At 39.0% G+C, this 14437-nt stretch overlaps 1 protein-coding gene across 2 annotated transcripts in view; it reads right to left on the reverse strand.

Annotated features, from left to right (window-relative positions):
• GRIA3 (glutamate ionotropic receptor AMPA type subunit 3) overlaps positions 1 to 14437 on the reverse strand; it is a 294601-nt gene that overhangs the window by 83216 nt on the left and 196948 nt on the right. For both annotated transcript variants that reach the window (XM_081567079.1, XM_081567080.1), the window contains exons 6-8: positions 10352 to 10513; positions 6105 to 6272; positions 872 to 976 (exon numbers count right to left, since the gene is read on the reverse strand). In XM_081567079.1, coding sequence (XP_081423205.1) covers positions 872 to 976; positions 6105 to 6272; positions 10352 to 10513 — 435 coding nt within the window. The remainder of the gene's footprint in view (positions 1 to 871; positions 977 to 6104; positions 6273 to 10351; positions 10514 to 14437) is intronic.

Raw genomic sequence — 14437 nt, forward strand, 5'->3', positions numbered from 1 at the left:
ACTGATATTTGGTAAAATAAGTTAGCCTACTGTAGAATGATCAGGCTTTTTGGTTCTTTAAACTCAGATAGCAGAAGAATCCTTTCCTTAGGACTGTAGGAAATCTGGGGTGTGGGGGGTGGGGTGGGGTAAGAAACCACCAGTTGAGTATCCTGTAGAAGTGGTACAAGATATTTTATGTTCTAAGGTTTTATCAAGTGACGACTAAATTCCCACCTCATGACTATTAGTATGACAGAAGCAAAGTGGTTATTATGAAATTTAGCTGTAGAGAAAGGTACTTTGTCCAGAGTCCTTTTGGTAGGTGAGTTGGCAAAATAGATTACCTACTTTCTAATTCTTTTGCCAAAATCATGTGTATCTTGGCAACTTCTGTTTAAAGTAGCGGTCCCCAACCTCTTTGGTACCAGAGACTGGTTTCATGAAAGACAATTTTTCCATGGAGCAGGGGGAGGGGGGATGGTTTAGGGATGATTCGAGCTTATTACATTTATTCTGCACTTTATTATTATTACATCAGCTCCCCCTCAGATCATCAGACATTAGATCCTGGAGGTTGGGTCCCCTGGTTTAAATAGCATGCTAAAAAATTTGTAATTCCTTCCTGTATTGTAGGAAGCTGTGATTAACTCTTGACTACTGCTTTTAAAGAACCAGCCTCAGAGGGAAATAATCCTTTTACAATGTGTAGATGGAACAGTTTGATTACAAGACAGCTCTGCATTGTAGCTACACTGTTCACTGAATGGAAAGGTAAACAGGATGTGTGGGAATTTGCTCTGGGTGTGTTTCCTAACACGTATTTTCCTGCATCTGAGGGCTGTCACTTTCTGAGAGATTTTTCACTGGGATATCCGTTTGGGTTACTTACCTTCCGAGAGCCAGTGACTTTCATTTCATACACATCGATGGTATAATTTGTCCTCCGTCCATAAGTGTCAAATTGTATGTTTCCAGTCATTCCTTGTACTTGCACCTGGTAGAAAGGGGAAAATGTAAAATTTTTAAATAGCACCACAATATTGCTTTCTAAGTTCTTTGCAATGAGATCTATGGACAGATCTTGGAATATTAGAGAATGTTTATCTTGAGCCAATGAGCTATATCCACCAGATCAGGTCTGCACAGATCTTCATTTTCTCCCCAGTATTTTGTAAGTATGGCTTTTAATAAAGCTCTGAGTAGTGTGACAGGCAGTTTCTTTTTGATTAGAGTATAGTTGCTTTACAATGTTGTGTTAGTTTCTGCTGTACAGCAAAGTGAGTCAGTTATCTATATATATCCCCTCTTTTTGCATTTCCTTCCCATATAGCTCACCACAGAGCATTGAGTAGAGGCCCCTGTGCCATACAATAGGTTCTCATTTGGTATCTATTTTATACATAGTATCAGTAGTATATATATGTCAATCCCAATCTCCTAATTCACCCCACCATCACCCCTTTCCCCCTTGGTCTCCATATATTTGTTCTCTACATCTGTGTCTCTATTTCTGCTTCACAAATAAGATCATCCAAATCATTTTTCTTGATTCCACATATATGTGTTAATATATGATACTGAATTTTTTCTTTTAACAAGCAGTTTCTTATATGATACAGTAAGGGCCCTGCTACTACTTTTTCAACGACTTGAAATTTCCACCATTAGTCTTTTCTGAAAAGAGTATCCCAAAGAGTATTCTTAACTAGGATAATGTGTTCTTCTGGACTGTGAGTTCCTTGGGGACTGTGACTGTCTTATCTTAGTATTCTCGGTGTCCGAACATAAACTGATTTCAGTCACACGGGCTCTGAAGCTCCTGGATTCATACCATAACTTCATCACTTACTAACTGTATGACCTTGGGGATGTTCCTTAATGTTTTTGTACTTCAGTGTACTAATCTGTAAAATGGGAAAGCCTCGTGGTACCTATCTCACTGAGTTGTTGGGAGGATTAAATGAGCTATCCATATGTCATGTTTAGATCAGTGTCTGGCATGTGCTGAGCATTGCAATACATGTTAGCTCTATTAATAATGATAATTATTATTAATCAAAATGAGTTTTGTTTCTAATTCTTGAGGGGTTTACATATTTACCAACTACCATAGTAACAGGACTGAGTTTTTGCTCTTATTTAACCTGTTCCTAGCTACAGACAGGTATGGAGAGCTAGGTCATGGAGGGATAATCTGTAGACTGATGAAATTTGTTAAGTCGAGGGAATCAGGAGTATTGATGCTACAGAAAACAGAGGTGCTGGAATGTCTGAACATCTGGTTGGGATGCCAAATACAGAGGCATGTATGGCATGATTTTTCCTTGGTCTGGGTCCCGTATTATGAACCAATAAGAGGCTACCTCTAATGGGTGGAGAGATTTCCTTACCTATTTTTTACAGTTCGAGGACACTGGATGAAAGACCTTCTCTAAATATGTCATTATTCTTACCCACTTGAATTACTTATCTGGTGAGTATGGGTCAAGGAATTTGCTTCAGAGAAAAAGAATCTGTCTTATTCTCCAATGATAAAAGGATGGAATACATTTTAATCACTTATAGAAAAATGACAAGGTGTTTGTTAAGCAGGTCAGAAGTGGTAATAGGCTTGTGCGGCCGAAGAGAAAATTGAGCAAATAGTAGTGAGCATCTTTTTAAAGGGAGGGGCCTTGTTCACCACCTATAGGAGACCATGGAATTCTGTTGAAGGAGATATGCCCCCATGTGGCTTCCTGAAGACAAGACGATTGTCCTACTGACCCAGCAAACCTAAGCACTACTGTCAGCTTAGGCTTGCAGAGAAGGGGGATGGGTCTGATGTATGCATGAGGGATGGGTCTGTGATGCATGAAAGGTTCTTTACACTCTATTTTGAGCACTGAATTCTGGGAGAGGAGATAGGCAGGGTAGAGACAGTGGCAGAGGAACATATTAAGGAAATCCTTCATTGCTGAAAATAGCAAAGGCTTCCAGTCTCGTTAAGAATTGTATATTTCTAAAGATTCAGCCTATCTGAGCATGATCTGCAAACTGGACAACAGCCTAGACTGATTAGAACTTTTGGTGCTGCTGCTGCTGCTGCTAAGTCGCTTCAGTTGTGTCCGACACTGTGCGACCCCATAGACGGTAGCCCACCAGGCTCCCCCGTCCCTGGGATTCTCCAGGCAAGAACACTGGAGTGGGTTGCCATTTCCTTCTCCAATGCATGAAAGTGAAAAGTGAAAGTGAAGTCGCTCAGTCTGACTCTTCGCACATTTGTTAAATGAATGCTCAAATCTCACTTTATCAAATTTTACTCACGTGGTCATGCAGAAAGTTCACGTTTAAATTCATGCAAAGTGGACTCGATCAGAGCGGGCAGAGCCTTGGAATGAGCCTGGAATGCTCACTCACTTGGCCCCTCTACAGCTCAGCTTTCTCACTCTACAGATTCACCAAAAGTCACTTTTGGTGAGCACAAGTCAAATTGGACTACCGCTCAGAGAGAAGTCTGTTTTTAAGGATATGAATGTCAGTGACAGTTTCCCACCATCCCATCTGGGATCTGTTCTTTAATCCTCTCCACCCTGCACCTCAGGCTATATTAGGTGCTTCTCCTTTGGGTTCCCATAGCACTCTGTGTGGAACTTCACCATAACATTTAAATCATCTATGTATTTCCGCCTCCCCTGCTAGACTGGGAGCATCTCAAGATGAAAGGCATTCTTTTTCTGTGTTCTTGGCAATGAATCCAGAGCCTGGGATAAAGCAAGGGTTCAATAAATGCTTTCTGAACCAGTGGACAATTTTCAATGACTTAGAATTGTGACGTATTTCAGTAGACCACGCTAAGGCTAATCTTTGCACTGTTGGTAGATTGTAAGGATAATCATTACCCGATCTGCAAGTGGCTATAAGGTTTTCAAAAGTACTTCTTTACATATTAGCAATTTAAATATGAGTTCCCTCATATTATTTCATGTTTGCATATTAACTTGGAGCCTGATACATAGTTGTTGGTGCTTAGTAAATATTTGCTAAATGAATGGTGTGATTATTTATTCATTAAAACAGGCCCATTCGGAGCCTCTATCAGGCAATGATTTTGTTTGCCAGATTTCTTTGAAGGAAGAAAATGATTGATTGAGCAACAACTATGTGCTAGTCACAATGAGGGATGCTTTTACATCATGCATTCTCACTTTTAATTAACTTAAATAAAACGGAATTTCTTTTAATATGGTAAAGTCTTTAGTGCTTTCGGCCATCCTCTCTGGCAGTCCTCTGAAAACCAATCATTTGTCTCAAGGCAACAGGTACTTTGGGAAGAAGCTGATACTGTCCAGCCCCTCTGAAGCCTTAGGCTGGCCTATGGAAAGAGGAAAAACATCCTTCCTGTTGAATGTCTGATCATGAGGGCCTGGGGAGCAAGGTTACTCACCTGGCTTACAGCTTGAGCCTTATCAGTGAGTCAGACATTCAGAAACAACTTGTGCCATAATATGATCAATCTAATTTTTGTCTTGCCAAATTCATTTCTCATCCTTCACTCTGGTAGCTAGTTTTGTACTGGGGGAAGAGAGTCATTTGTGTCATGAATGGGGAGTCAATTGGAGATGCTGGCACTTGCCCCTTGAGGTTTTTGTTGATGAAAACTCCTTTTGATTCACTCCGAGGGAGTTTTATATTTCACTCATCATTATGTTTCACCTGACAATACAAATCTTGTAACAGCTATGAAGGTTGAATTTAATTAACTACTATTCAAAAATTGTGCAGTGCTACCTCCATAAAACTACACTCAGGGCATTTGTTAGGGAACTGACATAATGACATAAAAATCTGCATGATGGGAGAATGAGTCATATCTCTTTCTTGGAGAGACACACAGGGGCTACTAACCCTTTTTGATTGAATGCTTCCAACTTGGCAAATTGAAGGCGGCAGTTAAGAGAGCCAACTACACAAAATGATGTATGTTATGAGGCCATTACAGATTCTTTGTTGCTGGGTTGTGCACAGAATTCTCTTATCATCGTTGATCTCTTTGTTGATTTGGATATTCCAAACATCAGGATAATTAAAGAAGGAGAAATAAGAGAATCTTGTACTGGTGAAGGCTCATTTTAATGCAAGCAGGCATATGTAGCATAAAGCAAAATATTCAGAAAAGATCTTTTGCTTGGAAAGCTGCACTGAATGGGTGGTGCTCCTCCTAGTGTGAATAATGGAATCTGTTCAAAGGATACTGATCAAAGCCTGAAATGCTCTCCCACCCAGTAACTACTAAAAACAAATGACCTATTTGACTGTCTAGCCATTGATTTCTTGTACCTTTCTTTAGGATTTTTCTCTACGGCATTGGGGAAAAGCCTCATAAGTGGGCGTAAAACAGGATCGTGTTCCTGCCTCTCACCTTGTAGAAAATAGCATTACAGGTTCTTTTTTTACAATAGAAATACTATCACACTGGCTCTATTCCACAGTCCATCCAGGCTAATAATTGGCTGATAAGTCAGGATGCCAGTAATGTCTACCTTGAAGTTAGGAGCTTCCTAGGGAATACCCCAGTCCCCCTAAGTAATATCATTTTCTGGAAAGTCTGAATTTTTGGAAAGCCATTTTCATGTTCAATCCGCAACTTTCAAGGATATTGAGCTTGATTTACTCTCCACACCATAGTACAGAATTAAATATTCATTTGCCCTAAATTCAATGATACCATTTCTCAAGCTTCAAGGAAGAACCTTCTAGTTTTAGATGCCTAGATTTTGATGAATAAATATCGATGCTTATCTTTCTACACACTTTGAACAGTCTATAGACTCTGATCCTCTTCCTTTTAGGGTGTCTTTTCTCAGGATTGAGGTCTTTTTGTGTCTTTACAAGGTATCCCCAGCTTCCCTGGTGGCCCAGATGGTAAAGAATCCACCTGCAATGCAGGAGACCTGGGTTCGATCCCTGGGTTGGGAAGATCCCCTGGAGAAGGAACTGGCAACCCACTCCAGTATTCTGGCCTGGAGAATTCCAAGGAAGAGGGGCCTGGTGGGCTACAGTCCATAGGGTTGCAAAGAGTTGGACATGACTCAGCGACTTTCACTTAAGGTACCCCCACCCCAATTACCGATTGTGGGCATTACCATTTTCAGAGCTCTCTCAATATCAATTCCTTGACTCCAGGGCACAGCAGGGTTTGCTAAGCAGTCTCCAGCACTGCCTCTCCGGGACACATCCACTCGCTGCCTCCTCAGGTAGCGGAAAGCTTCTGCTATGACCAGTATTGCATCGTGCGTCAGTGCAGATGTGTACTGAAATGGACGTATGGAAAACAAGATATCATGACAAACGAGGCTCTCCAAACTTGCCTCGTTCCTTATTTTCATTCATTTCCAACTCTTGTTCTATGAACTCACCCTCTTAATTATTTGAATCAACGGATCTCTCCGGGCAAGCCTGACTTTGATCCATTCTAGAATGATGCAGCTTACCTCATGTGCACACAGGTTAAGGTTATTCAGATCAAGGGAATTGCTCTCTTGTTCTCAATACTGTGTTTTGTATTGAGTGAATGACTACTAAAAAGGCCAGGTCCTTTATAGAGAGTGAAATATGTGGGAAGTTAAAGGATGGCATATGTAGATTGGAGAGGAAACAGCATATCCTAAAGCAAGGTTGGGTTATTGCTGTTTCTAATAGAAAATTCAGATCTGGTGTTTACTTAGGGGAAAATGGAAATAGCTAAGTTAGACAGCTTGAAATTAATTTGGAGGGAAACATTAATCATTTCTGTCTGGACCATGTTTCTGGTGAACTGGGACTTCTGGCCAGCAATAAATCAGTTTTTGTTTCCTGGGGGAGGTGGTGGTGGGGGGGGTGGGTAGCGAAATCTAAAGCTGGTTTTCGATGGTGTAAAATTACAATTGTTATTGAGTTTTAAATCTGATAACGTTGACAATTCATAGGCAATGCTTCATGATGCTACCTTTTCCAAGCAAGAACAGTTTCAAGAACAGTTGCTGTCTATTCCTTGGATAAACTGTACTGATATGGTCTACTAAGGATGAGGCCAGTTATTCAACACAAGGGATTTGATTATTTAAAGACATGGTGGATGTCTTTTCATTAAATGAATCAACAAAGTATGATTAAAATAAGCTGGCCCCTTTTTTGCAGGGGTGACAAATACTGGTAGAATATAGAACTCTTGATTTTTTTAAAAAATGAAGCTAAAAATGCCCTAGAGGGAATTGTCTCTCTCTATAGTATGTCTCTATACAATTGTGAGTGAATACATTGTCGTCCTTACAACTATCAATTTACTTTTCTGACTTTTCTCATGTTACTTTTCTTATATCAATTATGACAGTAACAAGGGACATATGTTCTTTCATGAAAAAAACAGTCTGCACACTACACACAGCCAACATGGCAGTGATTTTTTTTTTCAGCTGACTGCATAAATTGTCAGCAATCTTAATATAGTCCTCTCCAAGCCATGCCAAAATAGCTATTTAATTTTCTACCTTTTCAGCTTCTACTTACTAATGTGTGAGTATCTAAAAAAAAAGCCCCCAAAGGAAATGTTAATAAAATAGACTAAATTAAGCATCAGAATTTTAATTTCTAGACAATTTTATTTTCTAATCAAAAATATTGTCCATCATTTTCTAAAGTGGACTTTTTGTCTGACTGATATAGAGCAAGGTTCCATAATGGGTACTACAAGTCAAAGTAATCTGGAAGTTGTAACCATCTATTGAAATGTTCCATTTTCCTAAGTTATTTGAAGGATTTTGCTTATAAGCCTGAACAGTTCTTCTCAGTAAATTCTGAGAATTTTGCATCATACATATTATGAGTTACCAACGGATAATCCAGAGCTGAGATTTTCTTCTTTCCCTTTTGTACAACCTCTACAGCTTCTGAACAGGCATAAATGACTCTTTAGTACCCTTTTCAGACTTTTACTCTTGTGCATTTTTTGTGTGCCTAACATAGTATCTGACACATTGTTGATATCCCTAAAATATTGACTAAATGAATTGTTTTCCTCTACCTATTTCCTGCTAAATCTAAGGATGGCAAAACAGTAGATAGGCAGTTGTATGAAAATATGTTTGTATAAGCTCACCTAGCTGTAGTGGGCAGATTTAGCCCATAAAAAGATTTGACTCATTAAAGAAATGCAAATCAAAACCTTAGTGAGATACTACCTCACACGAAAATGGCTATTGTAAAAAAGACAACAGTGAGCACTGGTGAGGATGTGAAGAAAAGGGAACCCTCATGCACTGCTGACAGGAATGTAAATTGGCTTAGTCACTGTGGAAAACAATATGGAGGCTCCTCAAAAAATTCAAAATAGAACTGCCATATGATCTAGCAATTCCACTCTTGGGTATACATCTGAAGGAAATAAAATCACTGTCTCAAAGAAATATCCACATTCCCCATGTTCATTGCAGCAGTATTTACAATAGTGAGCACACGGAACAAACCTGTGTCCATCAAATCATCAAATGGTGAGTGGATAAGGAAAGAAAGTGATACACACCATACACATGTATACTCATATGTCAACTATATTTCAGTAAAAATATACATACATGCACAGAACACAATGCAATATTAGTCAGTAATCCATCAAAAGAAAGAAATCCTGCAATTTTTGATAGGCAGATGGCATTATGCTAAGTGAAATAAGTCAGACAGAGAAAGACAAGTACTGTATGCTCACTTATATGTGGATCCTCCCAAAAAATGAACTCATAGAAACAGAGAACAAGAACAGTGGTTGCCAGAGGTGAGGGCTGGGGAATAGGGAAAAATGAATGAAGATGGTCAAAAGATATAAACTTCCAGTTATAAGATTGATAAGTTCTGGGACTGTAATGTATATCATGGTGACTATAGTTAATAATATTGCCTTGTAGACATTTTTGAAAGTTGCGAGGAGAATAGATTTTAAAAGTTCTCATCATGAGAAAAAACTATAACTGTGGTGGTAATGTTAACTTATTGTGGTGATCGTTTTGCAATATATACATATATCAAATCATTATGTTGTGTACTTAAAACTAACACAATGTCACATGTCAGTCGTACTTTAATAAAAAATAAAATCATCATCTTAAAAAAGAGATTTGACTACAAACGATTCAGCATAGGAATTGTGGCCATATTCACTGAAACATATGAGGACACTGGAAAAATCTGGCCTGTATAATGTAATCACTACAACTACAGAGGACCACTTAACTACTGCATGGCTTAAATTATTTTTTTAGAAAGGTGTTTAACTTATAACTTACAACTTTTCTAGAACATATCGATTGCACAAGGTAAGGTCACACTTGTATTATGTCAATGTGACCCATACAGGATGGCCCTGCATGGGTGATTCAGAATGTATCTCTTTTCTGTCTATGTGCCCATTGTTCCTCTTTATTGTATTCTTCCCAGGGAGGAAAGATGTGAGGATGAGCATCTCAAAACCATAAGAAGGGAAATGTCCCTTCCCCTTTCCTTTTTTAGGGAAGGGCGTTGAACCTTGGCTCTACTTTGATTCCTCATCTAGATCACAAGGATCCCACAGTCATGGTACATACATGTGTTCACTGTATCAGGAAAGAAGAATTTAAAGTCTGTTTCATACTTAAACCAATACACTAAGGGAATGGGTTACTTAAAATTCATTGGAAAGATCCTTTGTGTAACATGAATAACTTTCCCCCATTTATCTGTTTTAATTCCTGATTTTAAAATAATAGGATTTCTAGCCATAGGGGAACATGAATGAAAAATGTGCACTTTAAGCATAACTTTCTGCTTTTAATGTTCTTATCTTGATTTCATGAAAACGAGCAACTCAGGTAATGTAATTATTTAAAGATACTTTTGTAGGCAGGAAAACATTTCCATTCAATATATGCATAGGCAACACATACTCTGTATTAGAATCTAATTCACTTGGGTGTTCTGAGATTCATGAAACTTATTAACACAAAGCAATCACATCAATAATGTAAAATCTAATTTTCCATTTCAGACTATCAATTTTCCTTACCTATTCCCACTGCCCCCACCCTTTGTCCAATTTAGGTTCTTGTAAAATTGTAAGTTATAAGCATATTAAAAATGAAATTCATTAAAAAATTAAGTTACCATTCCCAAACACTGGGTTTTAAAGACCTCCTTCTCAATAGCTTCTTTATTTGTGAATTTAGTTTTCAAATGCAGGAGCATCACCTGCAGTTGTGTTTTAGCATCCTTGAAACACTTCTGAGGGACAACCACTTGATCACCGGATGGCCATAAATATATAAAGGCCATAACTAAGATGCTCTGAAAAGCTGGCCTAAGGTTTCTACATACTGTGGAACATTACCTTTAGTGGTGCATTCTTGGCTTCAGGAAATTCCCTTTCATCCAGCCTCACCCAGCGCTGTATGAACTGCTGAACCATAGGGTTTTCGTTGTTGACAATCTGGAATCCTGTAATGTTGGCTCCCCCATGCATGACTCTATCTAGCAAAATATCGGTAAAACCCTAGAAAGAGATTGAGAGAGAATTGTGATTGTGAGAGGTCATGCATTCTTAATCATTGTATCTGTTACAATGCCAAGGAGGAAATGAAAGTTCCTTTCCCAAGATCCTTCTTTAGCAATCAAGAAAACCCTGGACACATGGTTACATGTCAATTATATCTCAACAAAAACCAAAATCGCAACAAACAAACAACCCCTGATACAGACTAATTCTTAGGGCACTCTGAAACTACAGGCATGATGGAGAAAATATACATCCTTCCATTTTAGTGCCTGTGTTTTTATTTAGTGTAGTGGCTGCAAGGGCAAACATCAGAATCAATTTTAAGAGAATGTTTTTATTTCTTTCATTTACCTATATTTTTTAATCTTTCTTCAATGAATACAAATACAATGATTCATATAACTGGAAACTGTTGAAAAAGTTGGCCCTAGCTAACATGCCAAATACAGCAGATTGCTTTTCAGATTTGAATGATGAGTACTTTCAACATTTGTAATTTACAAAAATGCCAAAGAGTGAAACTGACAGCTTGGTTGTATGTGATGGTACAAACCCCAGGGTATGTCTCACATGAGTCCATGAATGAGTTTTGACATATACTTCACAGCATCCACCATTTTCTTCTTCTTTTGTTCTGGTTTCTGTCTCTTGTCTCTGCCACCTAAGCCTCCTGAAGGAATCTCTTCATGTTCATATCATGCCATCTTCACCTGGGTATCACCAGTTCCACTGGGCATTGCTATTTTCTGAGACACCTCTCCCAGGAGTTCCTGCTATTTCTGCTGGATAACTGTCTCTTGCTAGTTGCTTTTGATGCCCTTAGGTCCTCAGTGGGTTGGAGCCAATATTTATATTCATAAATAAATTTAAAGAATTCTTTCCCCTTCCTTTAGATTCTTCTCCCCAACATTTACATATAAAATTGTTTCAAAAATAAAGTTGAAAGAATTATACAGTGAAAATGAAGTAGTCACTTCAGATTTCCCAATTAACATTTTTCTATCCATCCATCAATCCATTTCATTTTTTGGATGCTTTTCAAAGAAAGTTGCAGATGTTAGAATACTTTATACCAAAGACTTCAGCATGTAGGTCATTAACTAGAGTTCAGTGCTTGAAGTTTTCGTCCTTCCTTTCCTTCCTTCTCCTTTTTTTTTAAAGGCTTTCTTTTTAGTCTTTATTTAATTTGTTACAACATTGCTTCCATTTTTTACATTTTGGTTTTTTGGGCCCAAGGCACGTGAGATCTTAGTTCCCTGATCAGGGACTGAACCCGCACCCCCTGTATTGGAAGGCAAAGTCTTAACCACTGAACCACCAGGGAAACCCCCCTTTCTTTCTTTCTTTTGATAAAATTTGCATCTAGTAAAATGCACAAATCTTAAATATACCACTCAATGAGTTGATAAATGCATGCACTATATTAATTAAATCCCTACTAGTTCTCAAAAGTTTTCTTTTTCTGCATTATAAGTTTTCATTGAAGTATAATAATCATACAGAAAAGTGCACACATCTTTAAGTATAGGCTGATGAATTTTCACAACCTGAACGCATGCATGAATGTAACCAATACCCAGAAGCCCTGCTCTTGTATGCCTCTCTAGTTACCATCCTGATGCCTGCTTCTTTTATTTTTTTTTTGTTTTTTCTTTTTGTTTGTTTCTTTAATATAGGCAACAAGGCAGTCATAGAAAATATTTTAGTGAAGCTGCTTTTTCAGTTATTACTCTTCACTCCATTCCTCTTCCTTTCATAAGTGGGATATGAGCCAAAGATTTTGCATCACTGAGAACTATTCCTCCTTTCCAATGATCACAAGATGTTTTTAAAATGAACATTATCTTGTTAGGATGATTTTTCTCCCAAAGGTCTCCTTCCTGAAATAAACGAAGTCTCAATGATTTCTTCCATTTGTTCCCCTTTGCATACCAATCAGCAGAAACGCTTGTGTGTAAAGGCTTGCAGAGGCTCCAGATGGGGGCTTAAGCCTAACTATTATCCAACTCCCAACTCTCAACCCCTAAACATACGTACAAATAGAGAGCGGAGGACAAAACTTCAACAAATGGCTTTAAGTCATTTGCTGTACCAAACCATATTTGCCAGTTAAAAAGTGTTACATAAGAGCATTGAGCAACTGTCCATCTGTGTGCTGGTGGGGGCTCTCTGGTGTTCTCCTGTGTCCTGAAAGCCTGGCCTGGAAGAGGGAGCCCCTTTCTTTGAAAGAAAAGGGTTGAGAAAGCTTCTGCCACCATCCTGGCCCCCAGAGTCAATAGCCATAGTCTGCCCTAGGAAATAGTATTTCCTGTGCCATTTATACTTTGGATAAGCCTCACACTCCCGTTTCCTTCATACCACAGCATGTTAAAATGGCAACACAGGATTAACAACAGGGAGGGTGAGAGAAAGAATCCCAGAAATCTCACATCTGCCTTAAGGCATAAGAGCCAGCACTTCAGTCTGGTTACTCACCACAGCACCCCCCAGAAACATTTTACCTCACTATCTTTTTCTCAGCAGAGACACTAAAAGGAGGGGTCCAACTCAAATTTGCCTCACTGATCACCTCCACTTACTTCCAGAAGGCTTTGCTCTGCCACACAGGCCCCATGTATTCCTGCTTGGCTGTCTTCCTCCCTATTAAACATACTGTAATTTGGAAGTATCTTCATAAGAACACTCTGCACTCATGTTTCTACCTCACAGCAACCATATCACTGAGGACCTAGAAGTTTCTCAGTCAGCCCATGTTTTATGACACACATAGCTGGGATTGCGTTCTGGCACTTCTCAGACTGGAATAGCTTGGAATGCGTCCTCAGCAGCACAAATCAACCCAGGCGAAGGTCATCTCAAATGGCTTGTTTGTCTGGCAAGACCTCCACAACATTAGCTCTTGCCAACTGCCCTGAGGGCTTACCCATCCACATGAGCAGAAAGCCTAACACAGCCCCATGGACAAAATGGAGACAGAAGTGTGGTAGAAAAAGAAAGGAGAGGGACTTCCCCTGGTGGTCCAGTGGTTAATACTCTGTGCTTCCACTGCAAGGGGGCACGGGTTTGATCCCTGGTCGAGGAACTAAGATCACGCAAGCCGCACAGTGTGACCAAAAACAAAACAAAATAATACAAAAAACAAACAAAAAAGGTAATAGATTTTTAGGAAGATGAAAAGAGAGATCTTGCTGCTAAAGGGCAAGAGTAGGCTGGCTCCTGGTTCTAACTCTGCCTCTGTCCTATTTGTGTACAGTTTGTTTGTGATCTCTTATCAGATTCTACAGCTTGAATGTTGCCCTGGTGCCCAGCATTTAGATTCAGTGAGTCACAGTTCTCAAGGTTGAGATAATCAAGGCTGGATTTTCCCTAATCCCTCTGAAAAAAACACGAACACAGCAGAGTTAACCAACAATTATCAAGGACATAGAAGGGAAAAAGAGAAATCAGGCAAATGGTAGAGAAGGGGATATAAAGAAAATTGTTCTGGTTAAAAGGCAGGAGTTGATTGACACTTGATTATCCTTCTATTTCTGACACTTTTTTTTTAAAGAATTTTCTTTTGGTATTAACTATTGTTAAATTATATGAATCAAATGCCACTGACAGCCCACAGGATTGTAAAAATTAAAGCTTGATTCTTTCTATAGCCTCTTCAGATACACACTAGTGCAGCAGAGCTGACATCTAACACAGAGGAGGGGAAAGGAGGAAAGAGAGAGAAGGCTGAGGGCAATTCAGAGAGAGGGTCTGTTTTAAACGGCAGTTTTGGTTGGATTCTGGTCTTTCTCCTCCTCTCCCATTTGAAGGCATTGCAGCATCCCATAATAATCTTTGGATTTTTATGGTTATGACACTTGTAACGCTAAAGGCAGGCTGAAGATCCCCCCAAACCAATGTAAAGACACACAGCACAGGGATGAT

This window comes from Giraffa tippelskirchi, chromosome X, assembly GCF_054371585.1.
Source record: "Giraffa tippelskirchi isolate mGirTip1 chromosome X, T2T-mGirTip1v1.2.pri, whole genome shotgun sequence".
Classification (NCBI taxonomy): domain Eukaryota; kingdom Metazoa; phylum Chordata; class Mammalia; order Artiodactyla; family Giraffidae; genus Giraffa; species Giraffa tippelskirchi.